General features: G+C 41.5%; 1 protein-coding gene across 2 annotated transcripts; it reads left to right on the top strand.

Moving 5' to 3' along the window:
- Positions 1-1,986: 1,986 nt before the first annotated feature.
- Gmfb (glia maturation factor beta) lies at positions 1,987-15,775 on the top strand. Of its 2 annotated transcripts, none has more exons than XM_021203528.1 (7): positions 1,987-2,123; positions 6,432-6,528; positions 7,713-7,762; positions 8,287-8,336; positions 8,943-9,025; positions 9,624-9,697; positions 12,095-15,775. In XM_021203528.1, exons 1-7 carry the CDS (start codon positions 2,121-2,123, stop codon positions 12,164-12,166), a joined length of 429 nt encoding a protein of 142 aa, XP_021059187.1. In that variant the 5' UTR covers positions 1,987-2,120; the 3' UTR covers positions 12,167-15,775. The 2 variants fall into 2 exon arrangements, with proteins under 2 accessions (XP_021059187.1, XP_029397497.1); XM_029541637.1 differs by having other exon boundaries at positions 1,993-2,123; positions 8,940-9,025.
- Positions 15,776-16,618: the final 843 nt, after the last annotated feature.

Below are 16,618 nucleotides of genomic sequence, written 5' to 3'. Positions count from 1 at the left end.
GCCATTCTGACTGGTGTGAGATGGAATCTCAGGGTTGTTTTGATTTGCATTTCCCTGGTGGCTAAGGATGTTGAACATTTTTTCANGTNTTTCTCAACCATTCGATATTCTTCAGTTGAGAATTCTTTATTTAGCTCTGTACCCCATTTTTTAATGGGGTTTTTTGAGTTTCTGGAGTTCAGTTTCTTGAGCTCTTTGTATGTATTAGCCTTCCCCTTTCTCTCTCTTGCTTCTCCTAAAAGGAGATGCGATGACAGCAGATGTTCATGGGATGTGGTGGGAGGCAGGGAAATGAAAGTGCAGTTCTGCACCATGCACATAAGTCCTCACCAAGCTGAAGACAGCTTTGTCTGAGTGTCTGTTTCTAGAGAGTTCCCACTGCTTGGACTCAAGGCTCCAGCCATGAACTTGTGTCAGTAAAATCTTCAGTAACCCACAGCCTCTTAGCTCTGTGGGCCTGCTAGATGCTCATCTCTGTCTTACCAGGGGAGGGGGACTGTTATAGGAACGTGTAGATTCTTCTGCAGGTCACATGATGGTTTCAGGGCTATCTTACGCAAACAGATTAGGCCACTTCTATTGTGTTAAAGATGGAATAGAGTCGAGTCCCAGGCCAGTCCCCAGAGAAGAGGATTTTCTCTGACCCCTTGCCTATCTTGATGCTCCAGAGAGTACATCCTTCCCCTCTGCCATTTCAGGCTGGAGGAGAAGGCCAGAGTGGGAAAAGAAGGCTCTGCATGTGCTACAGCCTTCCTCCCCAGCTTCTACAGATCCACAGCAGGTGGCTTTCCCTTCCTGCTGTGGACTGTGTCTCACCTTCCTTAAGGAGTGGTGTACAGGAAATCCATTTACCAGTATCAATATCTGGGTTTAAAACAAATGCTAATAGAGCTTCAAAACTGCATAAGGTGCCTCTCCCTGAAAACCTCTGGGTTTAATATGATTCTGTTTTGGAGATCCAAAACTCTTACTTTTAGAAATCAAAGTTGCTCTTTTCATTTCTTTCTTCTTTCCTCCCCCTCTCCCTTCAGTTTTCTGTTCTTATTCTTAAAAATTATATTATTAGTTTGTGTGTATGGGTGTTTTGCCTGATTGTACCACAAGCATGCAGTGGCCCTGGAGGCCAGAGAGTGCTTTGGTCCCCCTGGGGCTGGAGTTACACTGTGAACTACCTTATTGGTGGGTTCTGGAGATCCAGCCAGGGTGGAGATAACAACCTGTACTCTTAACCCCTGAGCCATCTCTCCAACTCCCATCCTTTCTTATTTTTGAAAGACAATTCTACTAATTTTTTGAGGGTAATAGTTATGGATGACCAAGGAGAAAGTACCAAAAGAATATACAAATAGTAGATTGTTTTTAAAGTCACTTATATTTATTTTTCGTAAAGTTGCCAATCTTTTCGTCCATATAGTCTTTTTTTGTACCTCATACTGTTTCTTAGAAAGGCAAGTTTATCTCCGTTTTGGAATACCAATAGTAATACATTTAAAAGGTCGTAACTTTGAGTGTCACACGTTGAAACAATAACAGCACCTGGGTTTCAGAGTTCGATTCGCAGTGACTTGAGAGTAAGAGCCTGTATGATCAACACTGATCACCATTTACTGGTGAGTATGAATAGTTTTGGGGAAATAAATGTATTCAGCAAGTTCTGGACAGCAGACAGGGTCAGGGATGGCGCTCTGGGACAGATGCAAGGATGAAAGCCGCGTCCACCTTTGAAAAGCATTAAATCTGCAAGTAAACTGTAATCGACACGCACATTTACCGCTCAAGTCTTTGGCTCAGGTTTGGCCCCACGAAATACCTGCCGTTAAGGCGTGTAGTATATTTAAAGACACCAAGAATCTGCGCACCGCCTGGCTGGCTCACTCCTTGGTAAAGGCGCAACATCCTTCCTTAGCAGGCACAAGAGGCGCCCGCGTCCGCATTTCGCCGAATTTTGGGCCTCGCCTCCCGCCGTCCGCCATCACGTGCGGGCCACGGCGGCCGCGTCGTTAGGTGGGGGGAGGCTGAGCGGTGCGCCAGCCGAAGCAGGAAGGGAGGTGGCTGCCGAGCCATTCTTAAAGGGGCCCGAGAGATCACACGGCCGCGGACCGCTGACGACCGGAAGGAAAATGGTAAGTGGCGGCGAAGGGAGGCACCGCGGGGTTGGGCAGACTCGCCTTCCGTCCCCGACTTCCAGCGGCGGCCCGGAAGCCCCCCGCGCTGCGGGCGGACGGTTGGAACGTGGCCTCCGCGTGGACCCTTGTGGTCCCCGCGGCGGAAACGGGCTGGGCCTGAGGGCCGGCGTTGGCGGCGAGTGCCGGGGTTCTGATTGCATTCCGGCCTCGCCCAGGCTTCTTTCTATCTGCACCCCCTTGTTTCCGGCTGAGTAGCACCGAAGCCCACATTCTTCCAGTCCAGGCCGTTGGAACCCATGTGACCCAAGGCTCTGGTTTTGCCTTTAAGCAACTGTCAGAGGTTTAGTTTTGCAGCGTCTGGGGTTTCTGGTCTCCTTGTTGATGGACCCCAAGCATAAAGACACAGTGGAGAATTAAGTCAGGTGCTATCAAGGACCTTCTGGAGCCTTCCCAGAGTGTTTTTTAAGTACGATCAAGTATCATGGAAACAACAACAGGAAGACCCTGATCTATAAACCTTCTTTTGGGGACCACTTCCGTCTAGCAGATCTTACCGCGGTCATTGAACCCATTGAACTCGTGGCTTTTCATCGTTGTGACCTTTCCAGGGTGTTGACACTGGTGTTTGAGGCATCTCTTTCCTTTTGCCTACCCCCCTTGGCTTTTGGGATTCCGAACTGGCTTTCCTCCTATTTCTGCTGATGCATCCGTTCCCCTTGGATTCCTTTCGCCATTCCTTGGACTATGCCCGTGAGAGCCCTAGGCTCCATTCCGAGGCTTCATTTTCTATTGTTTTTCTCTTTGCTGAACTCCTGGCTTCAGTAACCACCTACGTTGAGTTGACCTGCGAGTTCCTATCTCTGACCTTAGCTGAGCTCCAACCACTTTTTGGATCTCAGCTGACCACATTCCACTTTGTGGCTGATGCACTTAGGAAGCATTTCATCACCCCGACGCCACAGAGACTCCTCATTTTGTCCAAAAAGAACTCATAGCTTCCTCCTCACATTTGGTATTCATTCAGCCAGAATTCTGCAACTTGGCTAAAGGTGTGTTTGTGTCCCTTACACAAAGCCAGAAGTCTAGAAGTTATCTTTGTAAGCCTTTATTTCCTTCATATCGAATCTAACCCAGTTCCTATGTAGTGGGGGAGGGGGAGGAGAGAGAGAAAGAGAGAGAGAGAGAGAGAGCAGGAGAGCGCACAAGAGGTCAGTGTATCTGGGTTGCTTCCTGGGTCCACTATCTGTATGACTTAAGATTTTGGGGAAGATGCTTCTAGACTAAGTCTTAAATTTCCTGCCCAATGTGGATGGCGCTGGTGTAGGTGTGATGGTTTGGAGCATGAAGTGGGAGTCAGCCTTGTGCGGTTACATGGTAACTCACTTCTTTTATGCTGACCTTTAACCTCTCAGCTACTTGTCATCTCCGAAATAGTCTTGCTGGGTAACTAGGGCTGCGGTGATCTTCCTGGCTCTGCCTGCTTACTGCATATCACAACAAATATAATCTTATCGAAATTCAAATTTGGCCATGTTTGCCTTCCCTACAATACTTAAAGCATGTTGATAGCTTATATTTGCTCATGGGACAGAAATCTGAATACCTACTAGACCCTTCCCTACTCTTGGTCCTTGCTCCTGTTGTGGGCATCTGAGTCACACCATTGTTTCATGACTTTGACTGCCATGTTCACTCTAATCACTTTAGATAGCTTTTGCCGTCACCATGGTTTTCACTTTTAAGTCCTCAAAGCATCACTTGGCTCTCCTTTTTAACCTTTATCACAGGTATCAACTAAGAGTTTTTGTCTGGTCTGTATTAGATTATAGTGTAAGATTACTTAGCACAGTAGTGGTGCTCATTAACTGTTCATTTATTGAATACACCAATAAATGAATGTTTAAACTCAACTATCTTTAACATTTGCTACCTAGAATTTTTATAGCTTTGTACTCATTACTATATGCTTTCAAATGTAAATAAATGTGAATTGTCCAAGCCTGAGTCCATTTCCTTCTTCCCCCCATCCTCTGGTCCTGCCTTTTTAGAAGAGACAGTTGATCTTCCTGCCTCAGCTTGTAAACGCTAGAATTACAGACGTGCCACTCCTGGTTTCTGAGTCTGTGAAGGAAGGTGGTTTTGCCCATGTTGTAGCATTGGGAAGGAAGAAGACACAAACTGAGTTACACAAATGAATCAGAGCATGTTTCATCTTTCCCACCATGCTAGAGGTCACTTGAGGCTAGTGCCTTCCAAACAGAGCGCCACACTGAGCCTAGGGCCAAGGGTTTCTGGCCCTAGATGTCAAACTTACAGTTGTAGCTTTGATTATAAGAGGTGAAAGGTAAGACTCAGTTATCAAATAGGTTTTGTCTTAAATAAAAATCTTAAGCATTTGTTCGTTTCCTTAATTCTATCTTTGGTCAAAGAAGATTAATTTTAATTTTCTGGCAGTCCCCTATGATTTAGCATCTCTCTATAGCAAAGTTTCTATCAGCTGGGCCATATGCCTGGATTGTATAATAACATATTCTATACTTGTCACATCTTACTGATTACCAGGGTTCAGAATCTTCAGGACAGTGAAAATGCTAGCTAGTGCATGCGTTCTTTAATCCCACAAGAGCACATAGGCTTCCATTACGGTTTGTTTGTTTGAACTTAAAATTGGAAGCCTTAATACTTCGAGGTTCTGAGGAGAAGAGTCCAGATTATCTTGAATGAGAGGGAAACTTGTATATGAAAAATCCAAAGTGATTTTTTTTGCAACTTGACTGAAACCAACTGTAGAAAGTGTAAAACAGTGAGGGGATCTGAACACAAATTACGTATTAGAGACTAGAATTCTGGTAGGGTTTTTGAAGTAGATCAGTTTCATTATGTCTATGTTTCTTGTGACACATGCTGCCTTATATAGTGCAGTATTTCTAGGTGAATGACTTGTAGCCTTTGGGTAAGACAGTCCATTGGGGTGTTGTTGATATACTGTGGGTAATGAAATGCACATGGTAGTGAGTGACTAGCGCTGGGTGATTGACACATAGGAGTTGCTCTTCTGTTCTACACTTTGGTATGTTTTGGAAGGTTGTTTTGTTTATTAAATTAGTTAATTTTATTTTTTCCTTTTTGGAGACAGTATCTGTAGACCCAGCTGAACTCAAACTCAATCTTTCTGCCTCTTCCTCTCAAAAGCCATGATTAAAGGTGTGTACCTTCATGCCTGCTTGATTTCACAGCTTTACCTTCTAAAACTAGCATAGCATAGCATGGTGGCACATGTGTAAGTCAAGCTACTGGGGAGGCTAAAGTAAAAAAGATCACAAGTTTGAGCCAGCTTGGGTAACAACAACAACCCTCTGTCAAGGGCTTGGGCGAAGGGTAAGTATGTAAAGATATTACTGCACAAACACAGGGATCTGGCCTTTATATTTAGTTCATCAGCTTTTGCTTTTTCTTTTTCGAGGAAACATTTATTGAATATACTATAAGAGGCAGTGGGCTGAACAGTAACCAGAGTATTGCTTGCCTTTTGTGTATTCTTTTGATTTTTTTTTTTTTTTTTTTTTTTTTTTTGGGCAGGGTCTCTCTCTATAAACTTGGCTGTTCTGGATCTCACTCTAGACCAGGCTGGCCTCACACTCAGAGATCCTCCTGCCCCTGCCTCCTGAGTGCTGGGATTAAAGGCATGCCTATTTTTATATATTCTTAATAGCCATTTTTATGTATTTTGTAGTCAACTAAGATATAAATTGTTGCTCACTTTTACTGTTATGATCATTTTTATTTTCTCCATAATTGTGAAATTCCAAAAAGTAAAATGATTTTCCCTTTCTTGCCACACAGTGTGAAATCCTGTGCTTGCTCATCTGACACAAAAGATGGCCCTTGTCTTCCGCATTTCCCTGCTTCCTCTCCACTTCTAATGAAATAAGTGCTCATCAGGCAGTGCTGGGTTTTTGTTGGTTTTTGTTGTTGTTTTTTCTGAGACAGGTTTTCTCTGTGCAGCCCTGGCTGTCCTGGAACTCACACTGTAGACCAGGCTGGCCTTGAACTCAGAAATTCACCTACCTCTGCCTCCCGAGTGCTGGGATTAAAGGTGTGTACCACCACACCTGGCACTTGGTGTGCTTGGCTTTTGAAGTACTTATCAGTCAAAGAGAAAGTTAAAGTGAAGCTTATATTAGGTGAACAGAGCTATGACTAAAGTGTGCAAATTCAAGATTGGGAGATTTGAAAGTTGTTTAACACACACGAATACTGAATGGATGGCATTTTAAATGTGTGTATTCCCCCTTTCTTTTGTAGAGTGAGTCTTTGGTGGTTTGTGATGTTGCTGAAGATTTAGTGGAAAAGCTGAGAAAGTTTCGTTTTCGAAAAGAAACCCACAATGCTGCTATTATAAGTAAGCTGAAGTTGCCTCAAAACTATATGATGTTAGTTTGTTTTCTCTTAAAGCTCCTTTGAATGTGCCAAGCCTTCAGATTGCAATGGTGCCTCCACCGTCTGCATTTGCCACCGTCACCTCTGCAAGTTAAACTGGTCATGCCGTTGCCAAAGATAACCCTGAGCTAGCTGCCTCCCCAGCTCTGGAGAGGCCAATTGTCTTAGTCACTTGAGGAGTGAGGCTTCCCATTTGTAGTGACCCATGAACATTGTCTTTCCCAGGATGCTAACAGTAGTTCCGACCAAACATTTGCCCACACCTAAATTGTAAAGTTCAGCATTGGGCCTTGTCCCAGTTCTGCACTGGACTTAGTTTTGGGAGTTCTTTCCTTGTTCTATAGGTGGTACTTTGTGGGCAATGATTTAGAAAAAAGGCTGAGGCGGTGAAGACGTAAAGACTATAGGCCACTTACCAGAGGTGCATCAGGCAGGTGTCAGTAAACCAGGGGGTGGCACCTTAGGAAGTTTGTCTGTTATAACTAAATGATATCATGTGGTCATTTGGTTCTTAAAGGGAAAATGTGGAAGAGTGGTATTTACCACCAAAGATGAGGCCTTGTGAAATCACATTGTGTGTCCATAGGATTTAATGTGAATTTTGTGCAAACCCAAACATAGTTGAATCATTAGACAGCTAGAAAAGAATAAAGTTATAGGTGACCTTTATTTTCACATAGATTTGGGTTGGGTTATATCATTTATATTTGAATATCTTTGAATAGAGGTAGAATTGGTAATTCACTTTCCAGAATAATGACTATATGCCATGGCATTGTAATGTTGGAAAACCTGGAGGTCTTGGGATTCTCTCTCCTGACCCCTGGTGAGCATTTCTTTTGCAGTTCTAAGCATGTTGCACATAGACCAATCTCAAAGTTATCCTTCCCAGCCCGTTTTTACTTAGAAAGTTGCATTGGGGTTAGGAAGTTCTCCATACCTGAAGCCCATGTGAGGAGCTGATAAGAGTCTAAATAATGAACAAGCAAGTTCCACGAAGTCGGGGCTTGAATGTGCTGTGTGCTGTTTCTTGATGCTTTAGTTTGAGGTGCTCCCCCTCCCCTCCGCAATGACTAGGGCTGCACTGGGTTGGGTCATCAGAGTCACATAGAATCACACTTTACTTATACTGTATTTTCATTGTAGTGAAGATTGACAAGGATAAACGCCTGGTGGTGCTGGATGAGGAACTTGAGGTTTGTTCAATGAGCTAAATACAATTTTATAGTTAAGCAATTATTGTTGTCAAACAGTGCTATGTTAGTTACAAGTACTAAAACAAGTTCTGGACCTTCTTAAATGCATACTAATTATGCATGAAAACATGAGCTAATTATTGGTTCCACGTTGTCTTTCTGATTTAACTGCCTTCCTTGAGCATTAATGAGCTGCAGTGTGGCAGGTAGGGGTTCGAGCTCTTGTAAAGCAGAGGCAGCTCCCTTCTTAGGAGCAATGCACAGAGTGGAAGAAGACTGAAGCCCGCCATGTGATCGCGGAACTGGAGTGGAATTAATAATGCTCTCCGAGGTTTTGCTATGTTACTCAGTCACCCCGTGTCTCTTGACACTTGGAAGATAAGCATAGAAGAAACTCTACCCTTTATACCCATTTGTTGTTGAAAATAGAATAATGTGATAATGAACCATAGCTCTTAGCAGAATGGGGTGCAGTGGACCTTGGGTAAGGACGTGCTTCAAAGTTTGTTTTTCTCTGGTGCCAGGGTGTCTCTCCAGATGAACTTAAAGATGAACTACCTGAGCGGCAACCTCGATATCCTTTTCTAAGTGGTTTGGAGATTTTCATTCGTTACCAGGATTTTATGTATGAACCTGTTTGTTAAACTTTCAAAAGATATATTTTATATGGCATGAAAACAGAATTCGGGGACTGTTTGGGAAGAGAGAGGGAACAGTGAAGGGGTGTGGAGGGATGAATATGAACAAAGTATTGAGAATATACATGAAACCCATTACTTCATTATGCTGACTAAGAAGCTAATACAAGAATAAAAACATACCTTAAAAGTAGTCCTTTCTCGTCTTGACCACATCCAAATTAAACCATGTATGCATGAATTAGACAAAAATATGAAAGTTGATGTCCTGACTGGATTTTAAAAAAAACAAAAACAATTCTCTTTGTTCTAATAATGTGCATACAGTAAAAACTGAGGGGAAAAAGTCCATATTATACCTGTACTTTTAACAAGTTTCTTCTTGAGAGGCTGCAAGATTTTATAATTTGCTTTTGGAGCCTGTTTTGTAGAATTGCCCAAAGCATGGTCTTATGAGTGAGGCACTCACTCGGTCCAGCTCCAGAGGTTAACAGTTGCCCGTCTTAGGTCGGCTACTGTAGTTTCTTTAACTTGAGAAAAACCTTCATTGTGTATAGTTATAAATACCAACATGATGATGGCAGAGTCTCGTACCCTCTCTGCTTTATTTTCTCCAGTCCTGTCGGTAAGTTAATCTCTGTAGTAGTCTGTACTTGGCTTTGATCCAATTGCATCATCTTTCGCTAGACAGATTTTTGCTGTTTCTAAATATGAAATTGTTGAATACCCTAAGTTGAGGTTAGTTTATGTGTGTTTGCACACGCACACCTGTATCCCCCTAGAGAGCAGGCATGGGAAAGCATTGTCTCTTGAAATGTAGTTACCTTGGCTGCTTAATTCCTACAAGTGTAATTATTGAGGTAAATCTTATATTTTAATGATTCTGAAATATAATGGCATCTCATCTTTTGGAATCAGAAGTATATGTTTTAATCTTGTTTAAGTATGTGATCTTTGAGTGACCATGGTAATATGCTTGTGTTTATCATTTTAAAAATAATTACCAGTGATATGCCTGTAATTTTGAAAATGGTCCTTGTACTGTTGAAGTTAGAATAATACTGAAGAAAGTTTGTTAAGTGTTTGCCAAGACTCTAAAAATCAGAATCACAGAGACCTAGATCCACTTTTGATGATCTGATAGATCGTTGTGTGAGATAAAAGTAATGGAAAGGATTACCTCTTCGGAAGTTACCCTGTGTCTGTGTGCTGCTGTCTTCCAGGGTGCAAGCCTGAGCAGCAGATGATGTATGCTGGGAGTAAGAACAAGCTAGTCCAGACTGCGGAGCTAACCAAGGTAACGCCTCCAGTGGACAGGGCTATTGAGGGCTTTCTTCAGTGTACAGAGAGAGCTGAGCAGCCTGATACAAAAGTATCTTCCTGTAGCTGAAGCCCTGTAGAATAATAAAGTACACCAGTAAAGCTTTGTATTTATTAGTAGGAAAGAGAACAGTAGTGATCTTTGAGCCAATGTGTTTTTTAAACAGTTTGATTAGGAAAAAACACTTAACCAAAATGTGAGCAGCTTCAGAAAAGCCACTGTAACTATGCACAATGGCGAGTGCCTGTAAATCCAGCTCTGGAGAAGCTGAGGCAGAAGGATCATGAGTACAAGGCCACATAATGAGATTATCTCCAAAGGAAAAAAAAGATCATGGTAACTACTAAGCCTATTAGGTCCTTTATACCGTCTGCACCCTAACTAACGCACTAGACCTTACGTTACAATTTATACATTACTTTGATAACTTCTGTAATCTCATTCTGTACAGGTGTTGAGGTTGATGGCCATATTATGAAAATAAGAAAACAGATTCAGGGTACTGTGAGATGGCTCCCTGGGTAATGAGACTTACCACCCAGTCTCACAATCTAAGTTCTGATCCCTAAGATACACATGGTGCAAGCAGAGGACTCTCTCCTGCAAGTTGCTGGGGCTCATATGCATGCATGTACTTGCAAGTAAACACACATGCACTCGCGCACATGTGTGCATACACACACATAGATACAAGGGAAATTATAAAGTGGAAATAAAGAAAAACAGGTTGAGGAAATGATGTGCTGTCTGTTAGAGCTAAGGTTCAGACGTACACTTGGCTTCAGGTCCCACCTGTTTGCTGTAATACCTCATCTCCCTCTAGTGTGTGTGCTTTCTGGTTGTAAATTCAGATTCCTGCTGGAGAATTGTAACTATGGACTATAGTGTAGCTATATCAATTAGTCAACAGCTGGTGTTAACATCTGATACTCAGGCTGTGGAAGATTGGCCTTGTGTTTCTCCAGGTCTACCTAGGTTCATTTTAGATTTGTGTGCTTGGCTGTGTTTTTTTAATGGGCAGGATTTACAGAAATGCTCTTTTAGCATGTATGTGCTAGTTTAAAATTTGTGGTTTTAGCCGGGCAGTGGTGGTGCACGCCTTTAATCCCAGCATTTGGGAGGCAGAGGCAGGTGGATTTCTGAGTTCAAGGCCAGCCTGGTCTACAGGGTGAGTTCCAGGACAGCCAGGGCTATACAGTAAAACTGTCTCGAAAAACAAAAAAAGAAAAAGAAAATTGTGGTTTTAAAAGAGCCTAGATTTTATGTCATCTAGATTGCTACATTTTGATAACTTGAGTATTTAGCACCTAAAAGAAGAGTAATACTGCCAAAGGCACATCAAATTTCCATAGATTAAGTCATGACCAGAATGAAGGAAACAGAATGTGGGTTTGTTGATTTTGTTGTTGTTTTGTTTTGTTTTATGAGACAGGGTTTTTCTGTGTGTCCCTGGTTATCCTGAAATGCTCTGTAGACTAGGCTGGCTTTGAACCCAGAGGTCCTCTGTGGGTCTCCGAGTCTGTCTCACTACTGGGATGCAGTACACAGTTCTGGGAAGGCAGAACGCAGTTCAAGATAGGGAGTCCTAGCCCATGTTTCCTGGTTAGAAACAGCAGGGGCTGGGGCGGATGCTGTGGTTCTCAATCTCCTGTGCACCTGGACAGTGCTGGGGACTCAAGGAGTTGAGAACGGTGTCCAAGGCACACATTTATCTCACCTGTGTGCCAAGCAGGAACGGGATGGCTGAACCCGGGACTGGTGTGGAATCTGGTTTAGTTCTGAGTGAGTGCCTAGAATACTGAGGGGCTGAAAGAGGAAAAGCCTTCTCTGGGAGATTTAGGCAAGGCTCTGTACAACTAAGGCCTCCCCCTTGATGAAGAAGATGATCCTTACTTGTCCAAACTGCTTTATGTTTAGGGCGGATGTGAATGTATACATCTTACTCAGGGTAAAGCAGGGATTAAATATCCTTTTCAGGAAGGGATACTCAGGAAGCGGAGCTTATTGGCTGAACACTGGGGCCTATTTAAATACCTCATTAGCATGGAGAACTCTAGGTTTTTATGCTACCTGACCAGTTGTCACGATCTTCTCTTTGGGGTGTTATGGTTACGTATTCAGGACAGGTAGAGCCTGGCCAGGGGCTGGTTCCAATGCTTGCCATCCTCAACTATGAGATTAACTGGGGAGTTTCGAACCTGCTTCAACCTTACCAGTTCTTCCGTCTGGTGATACGGTCCATTTGCCCCATAGTCCTTCCCCCCATCCCAAGTTCACCAGTCATAATGTGGTATTTAATACTCAGTGCAATGTAGTGACTTTTTTTTTGAGTGATGGAATGACTTCAGTTTGTTTGTTCTTTCTTTCCTTAAGGTATTTGAAATAAGAAACACTGAAGATCTAACTGAAGAATGGTTACGTGAGAAACTTGGATTTTTCCACTAATGTGAACTTCTGTGTTTCTAAAGTATTTATGTATTAACCTGACCATACTGGAACCAGACATAAATAGTTATTTATGCCTAAAAATGCACTGTTACTTACAGTTTGTTTCCTGCAGTAAAGAAAAAGTCTTCGTTTGTGCAGTTTGAACAAAGGGAAATCATCTTCATAGTAATGAGACTTTGTGAAGTGGTCCTGTATCTGTCATTGTTAGGTGGACTACTTTTCTCCAGGGATGGTTTGCACCCTTTTGACTAATTTCTATAATTTATGATTCAGAATTTGTTATTGTTTGCAGACACTATAGGAAGGTGGGTATTAGACTGTGTTAGACAACAGTTCCTCCTCTGACCACTCCTGGGTACTGGCAGTTTATAAGTGCAAGTAGCATTTTATCACCTGTCACATCATTGCAGTTCATTTGGGACTAAAGCATAAGTGACCAATTCTGAGCCTTGAGTAGAGATTAGTGGGACCTCTGTTGAACTCTCCGCCACTTTTCCTCCTCTCTTGAGTTTCGATATCTTTGCAATCAAGTGTAGAATTTTCATCAATCACTCCTCCTAAGGTTTGGGAGTTGAGTTTTATGGTAGGGTTAGGATTGTTAGGTTTTCTTCTTATGGAGAATAGCATCCGAATCTTAGAAACTGGGAGCTCTATAATCAAGGGCTTTGTTCGTGGTTATGTCACTGGTAGGGAGCTTAGACTGTAGCTTGGTAACACTACAAAGCACCTCCTAAGTCTTGTGAGCACTGTTCTAAATATGTTAATACTGTGCCTTTGATCTGTCAGCTTTAACATTAGCTTAAGACTTCTATACTGCCAGTATTCTAGATTTGGTGAAATTAATACTTTTTTAAAGGGTTCAAATAAAACAATTTTCTAATATGTATAATTGAAATTTGTAATAAACCAACTTGTTATTTTTAAAATTCCAACTATCTGCCCAAAGTTGTGATAGTAGGTGAGAGTTATAATTTGGGGTATATTTGCTGTTAGTTTTGTGTCACATGTAAGCATTATTTAAACATTGGCCACAATTAATAACAACACATCAATAGATGCCATACCTTTTATCCTAAATGTCAGAAGAAATTCTAATATGAACTAAGCTAGTCACAGTTTGATGACACCATCATTAGGAAGCAAGATTTCTAATCTACTTGGAATTCTTAAGTTATACTTAAGAAAACATGTAAGAAATGCTGAATAGTAATTTGATTTAAAGAGAAAAGTGAAGAGGCTGTAGGGACTGACCAAATTCTTACACTAAGAAGGTAGTGATTTTTATTTGGGCAGTGGTGGCACATACATTTAATCCCAGCACTTGGGAGGCAGAGACAGGCAGATCTCTTGAGTTCAAGACCACCCTGGTTTGCAGAAGCAAGTTCCAGGGTAACCAAGGCTAAACAGAGATGAACACTCTGCTCCCCTAAAAAACAAAAATAGCAAAACATCTTTATGTTGGCATGTGTTCATTGCATAGTATTTGTCTCATTTAGGGCTTTGTGCCAGTTTTCCTGGAGGGAAGATAGTTGGGACTGTCGCAATGGAGTAATGTGTTGTATTTCCAACTGTGTGCTCACTAGCCTGTATGTCAGGAAGCAATTGTAAGTGCTAGAGGAGGTGATCATATTGGTTCATGAATGGAAAAGACCCTTTATTTCAGTGTCCAGAGAGCAAGAAAACTTCTTTGATGAAGCTTAGGACTTCATTATACAGGTATTTTGGTATGAGCTAGAGAATAACTTGCTTATAATCCCATAGAAATGCAAATGAGATCCAAGTAAAGAGGGACTTTAATGTTTTTGAATGATGCAAATAAGGATTTGTTTCACCTGGTTATATAAGTACGCTTTCAAAAGCAGTGCTACAAGTGTACATTTTAAATTCAGTTCTTTATTTTGGCTTGCATAAATCAGTTTTTGAAATTTCCCAGTTTTTCATAGAGTTAATGACCTTGACCTGCCACACACAGGACTTTTAGTCTCTAGTTCAAGCAGCAACACGGGTGGTGAGCAGCTTTCTTTTTCAAGCTTGTCTGACTCTTACCCGTCGATGGGTCGTTTGTAAGGTAGCACATTGAGTTGGGGCATCAATAGAACATGGTTATTCTGTCTGTCTTTAGACAAGTTTGTAAATCCTGTGCCCTAAAGTGTACATGAAATATTTATGTAAGTTTCCCTTTAGCTAAAATTTAGTATTTTTCTTATTCTTTTTCTGCTGTTCCGTAAAGAGTATGTCCAGATTTCATAATTCCAGGTTGTTTACACTCCATGTCTTTCAGCAGCAACCATTCCCACTCAGCCTTACTCTTTCCGTTTTGGAAGCCACTCTTCCCAGGAACCTTTTAAGCAAGCATTGCTTTGGAAATTTCTGATCTTACAAAGTTGTGCATAGCAGCATCTAATGTTAGAACAACTAGGAATCACAATGTATATGTCATGTGGTTTTGGTGACAACATAAGTGACATTTGAAGAGAGGTATTCTCAGGTTACCGTGCTGAAATTCCAAAAGGTCTGAGTTTTAAACAGTGACTTGTTCTGATATTGACACAATTATGTTAGGAAAAAAGCCGGTTGACTCTTTTGTTTAATTGACTTCTAAACCATGTTTGAATTGTCTGAGGGGTTTACTGGATGCTTAGTGCAGTTAAACATTCTCTTCCTGTGAGAGAAACATTCTCTTGTAGGAGAGGTGTTGCTAGATTGTGATTATAAAATAATTTGTAGCAAAAATATGTGTTAGCATTTTCCCTCCCTTTTTGTCTCCTATTTTCAGGAGCCAGACTTAGCCATAAACTGAATCCTGGTCTGACACTTCCACAAATGGTTTCCAGTTAGAGGAGTTTATTGCCAAATTAAACTTGGCTCTTTTCCCACTTAGATAGAAACTAAGAAAGCTGCACATAAGAAATGTTTGGACACTTGTAAAACTCAAGTGACTACACTAATCTGTATGTAAACTAGTGAACAGACACCTTCATAAGAATTGAAATGCCAATATTTGGGAAGTAGAGAGTAACTTATATCCTATCAGTTCTATTGAGTGTTAATATGGTAGCACTCTCTATTTGTTTTGTAGACTGATAATACTGGAATCCATAAAGTTTGAGCCTTTACAACTTATGTAAAGAAATGTTGCAAACATTTCTGGATGAGTCTTATTTTGTATTTCTAGAAGAATGTAAATCATCTCCTAGGCCTCATGCTGATGGTTCTGAGCTGAATGTTTCTTGGTAGGCCATTTGGCACTTCAGATCAGTGATCGTACTCCTGTAATGTTAGGACAATTATATTACGCTTGTGATAGAAACAGTTTCTTGCTTTTCGGAATATTATTACTTGAATACCACTTGAGATCACTAACATGCCAGGACAAGTCCACTGATTTTGATGGTCCAATGTAATCTCATTCAGGAGGCTTGAAACATTGGTGGTTTAGTCTTGTGAATTTTAACAGTTCTCTGTCATTGTTTAAGAAAACCAACAACTGGCACTACTTCTTAAGCTGTGGTTTCAGTCTCTGCTAGTTCATACCGCATGTTTATTTTGGAGTCTTTTGGTAAGCATGGTGCTTGTACTGGTTTAAATAAAATGCTAACATGAAAGGACTTCTAGTGTTTTATTTTTTAACCTGCTTTTACTTCCCCTTTGTGGCTCCTGATGCCTGCCTGTCAATTTCTCTGAGCCATGTGGCTAGTTAGCAGTTTACTTTCTTTGGGAAAACTAAATGACAGCAATAATAAAAAACAGGAATCCTTGGGCAGCTTGATGACAGGAGAACACAATGACACCGACCTCTCTATACTCAGTCCCTGATGGGTGTGTCCAAAACACGGTGAACAGCAGTCAGTGCAGAAGGATGGGTCCCAGATGACAGATCCAGCCTTGAAAGGGAGAATTAGGAGTTAGGACGTCTGTGCTGCTGAGCAGTCCTATCAGAGGTTACAGTATTAGAAATTGCATTATTGTTCCTAATCATGCCTTGCAAACCCATCCTGTGGTCTTGGGGGGGGGGGGCTATACTACATAGATATACCACATATGTGTCTATTAGAATGGATAAACGCAAATCTTGGATACACTAGGGCATATCATATACTGCTTGTGATTAAATCTGCTAATAGTAAGGTTTTACTTTGGCTATGAAAGGAGTAATTAATGCCTTTCTGTCTTTAAGAATCTCAAAAAGAAAACTGGCCAGAGCCAGGACACATCTTTTTCTTATTTCTCAAGTATGGTCATTTAGCTACTTAACTGTTTTTAATTTTTTTTTTTTAACTTTTGCTTTAAAAAGGTCCCAGCATGGGCTCACAGTGGTTTGTACAAGAGTATGCCCCGAGTGAACACTGCATCCCAGTGCAGTGAATTTTGGCTATATCAAGAGTTAGTTAGATTTTCCATCTAACTATTACTGAGCTTCGTGGAGTCTGTTCTTAACCCGTACTAGAC

The sequence above is a fragment of the Mus pahari genome, chromosome 8 (assembly GCF_900095145.1).
Source record: "Mus pahari chromosome 8, PAHARI_EIJ_v1.1, whole genome shotgun sequence".
Classification (NCBI taxonomy): domain Eukaryota; kingdom Metazoa; phylum Chordata; class Mammalia; order Rodentia; family Muridae; genus Mus; species Mus pahari.
The sequence above is the reverse complement of the archived record's forward strand: the minus strand, read 5'-3'. Positions and strand labels throughout refer to the sequence as shown.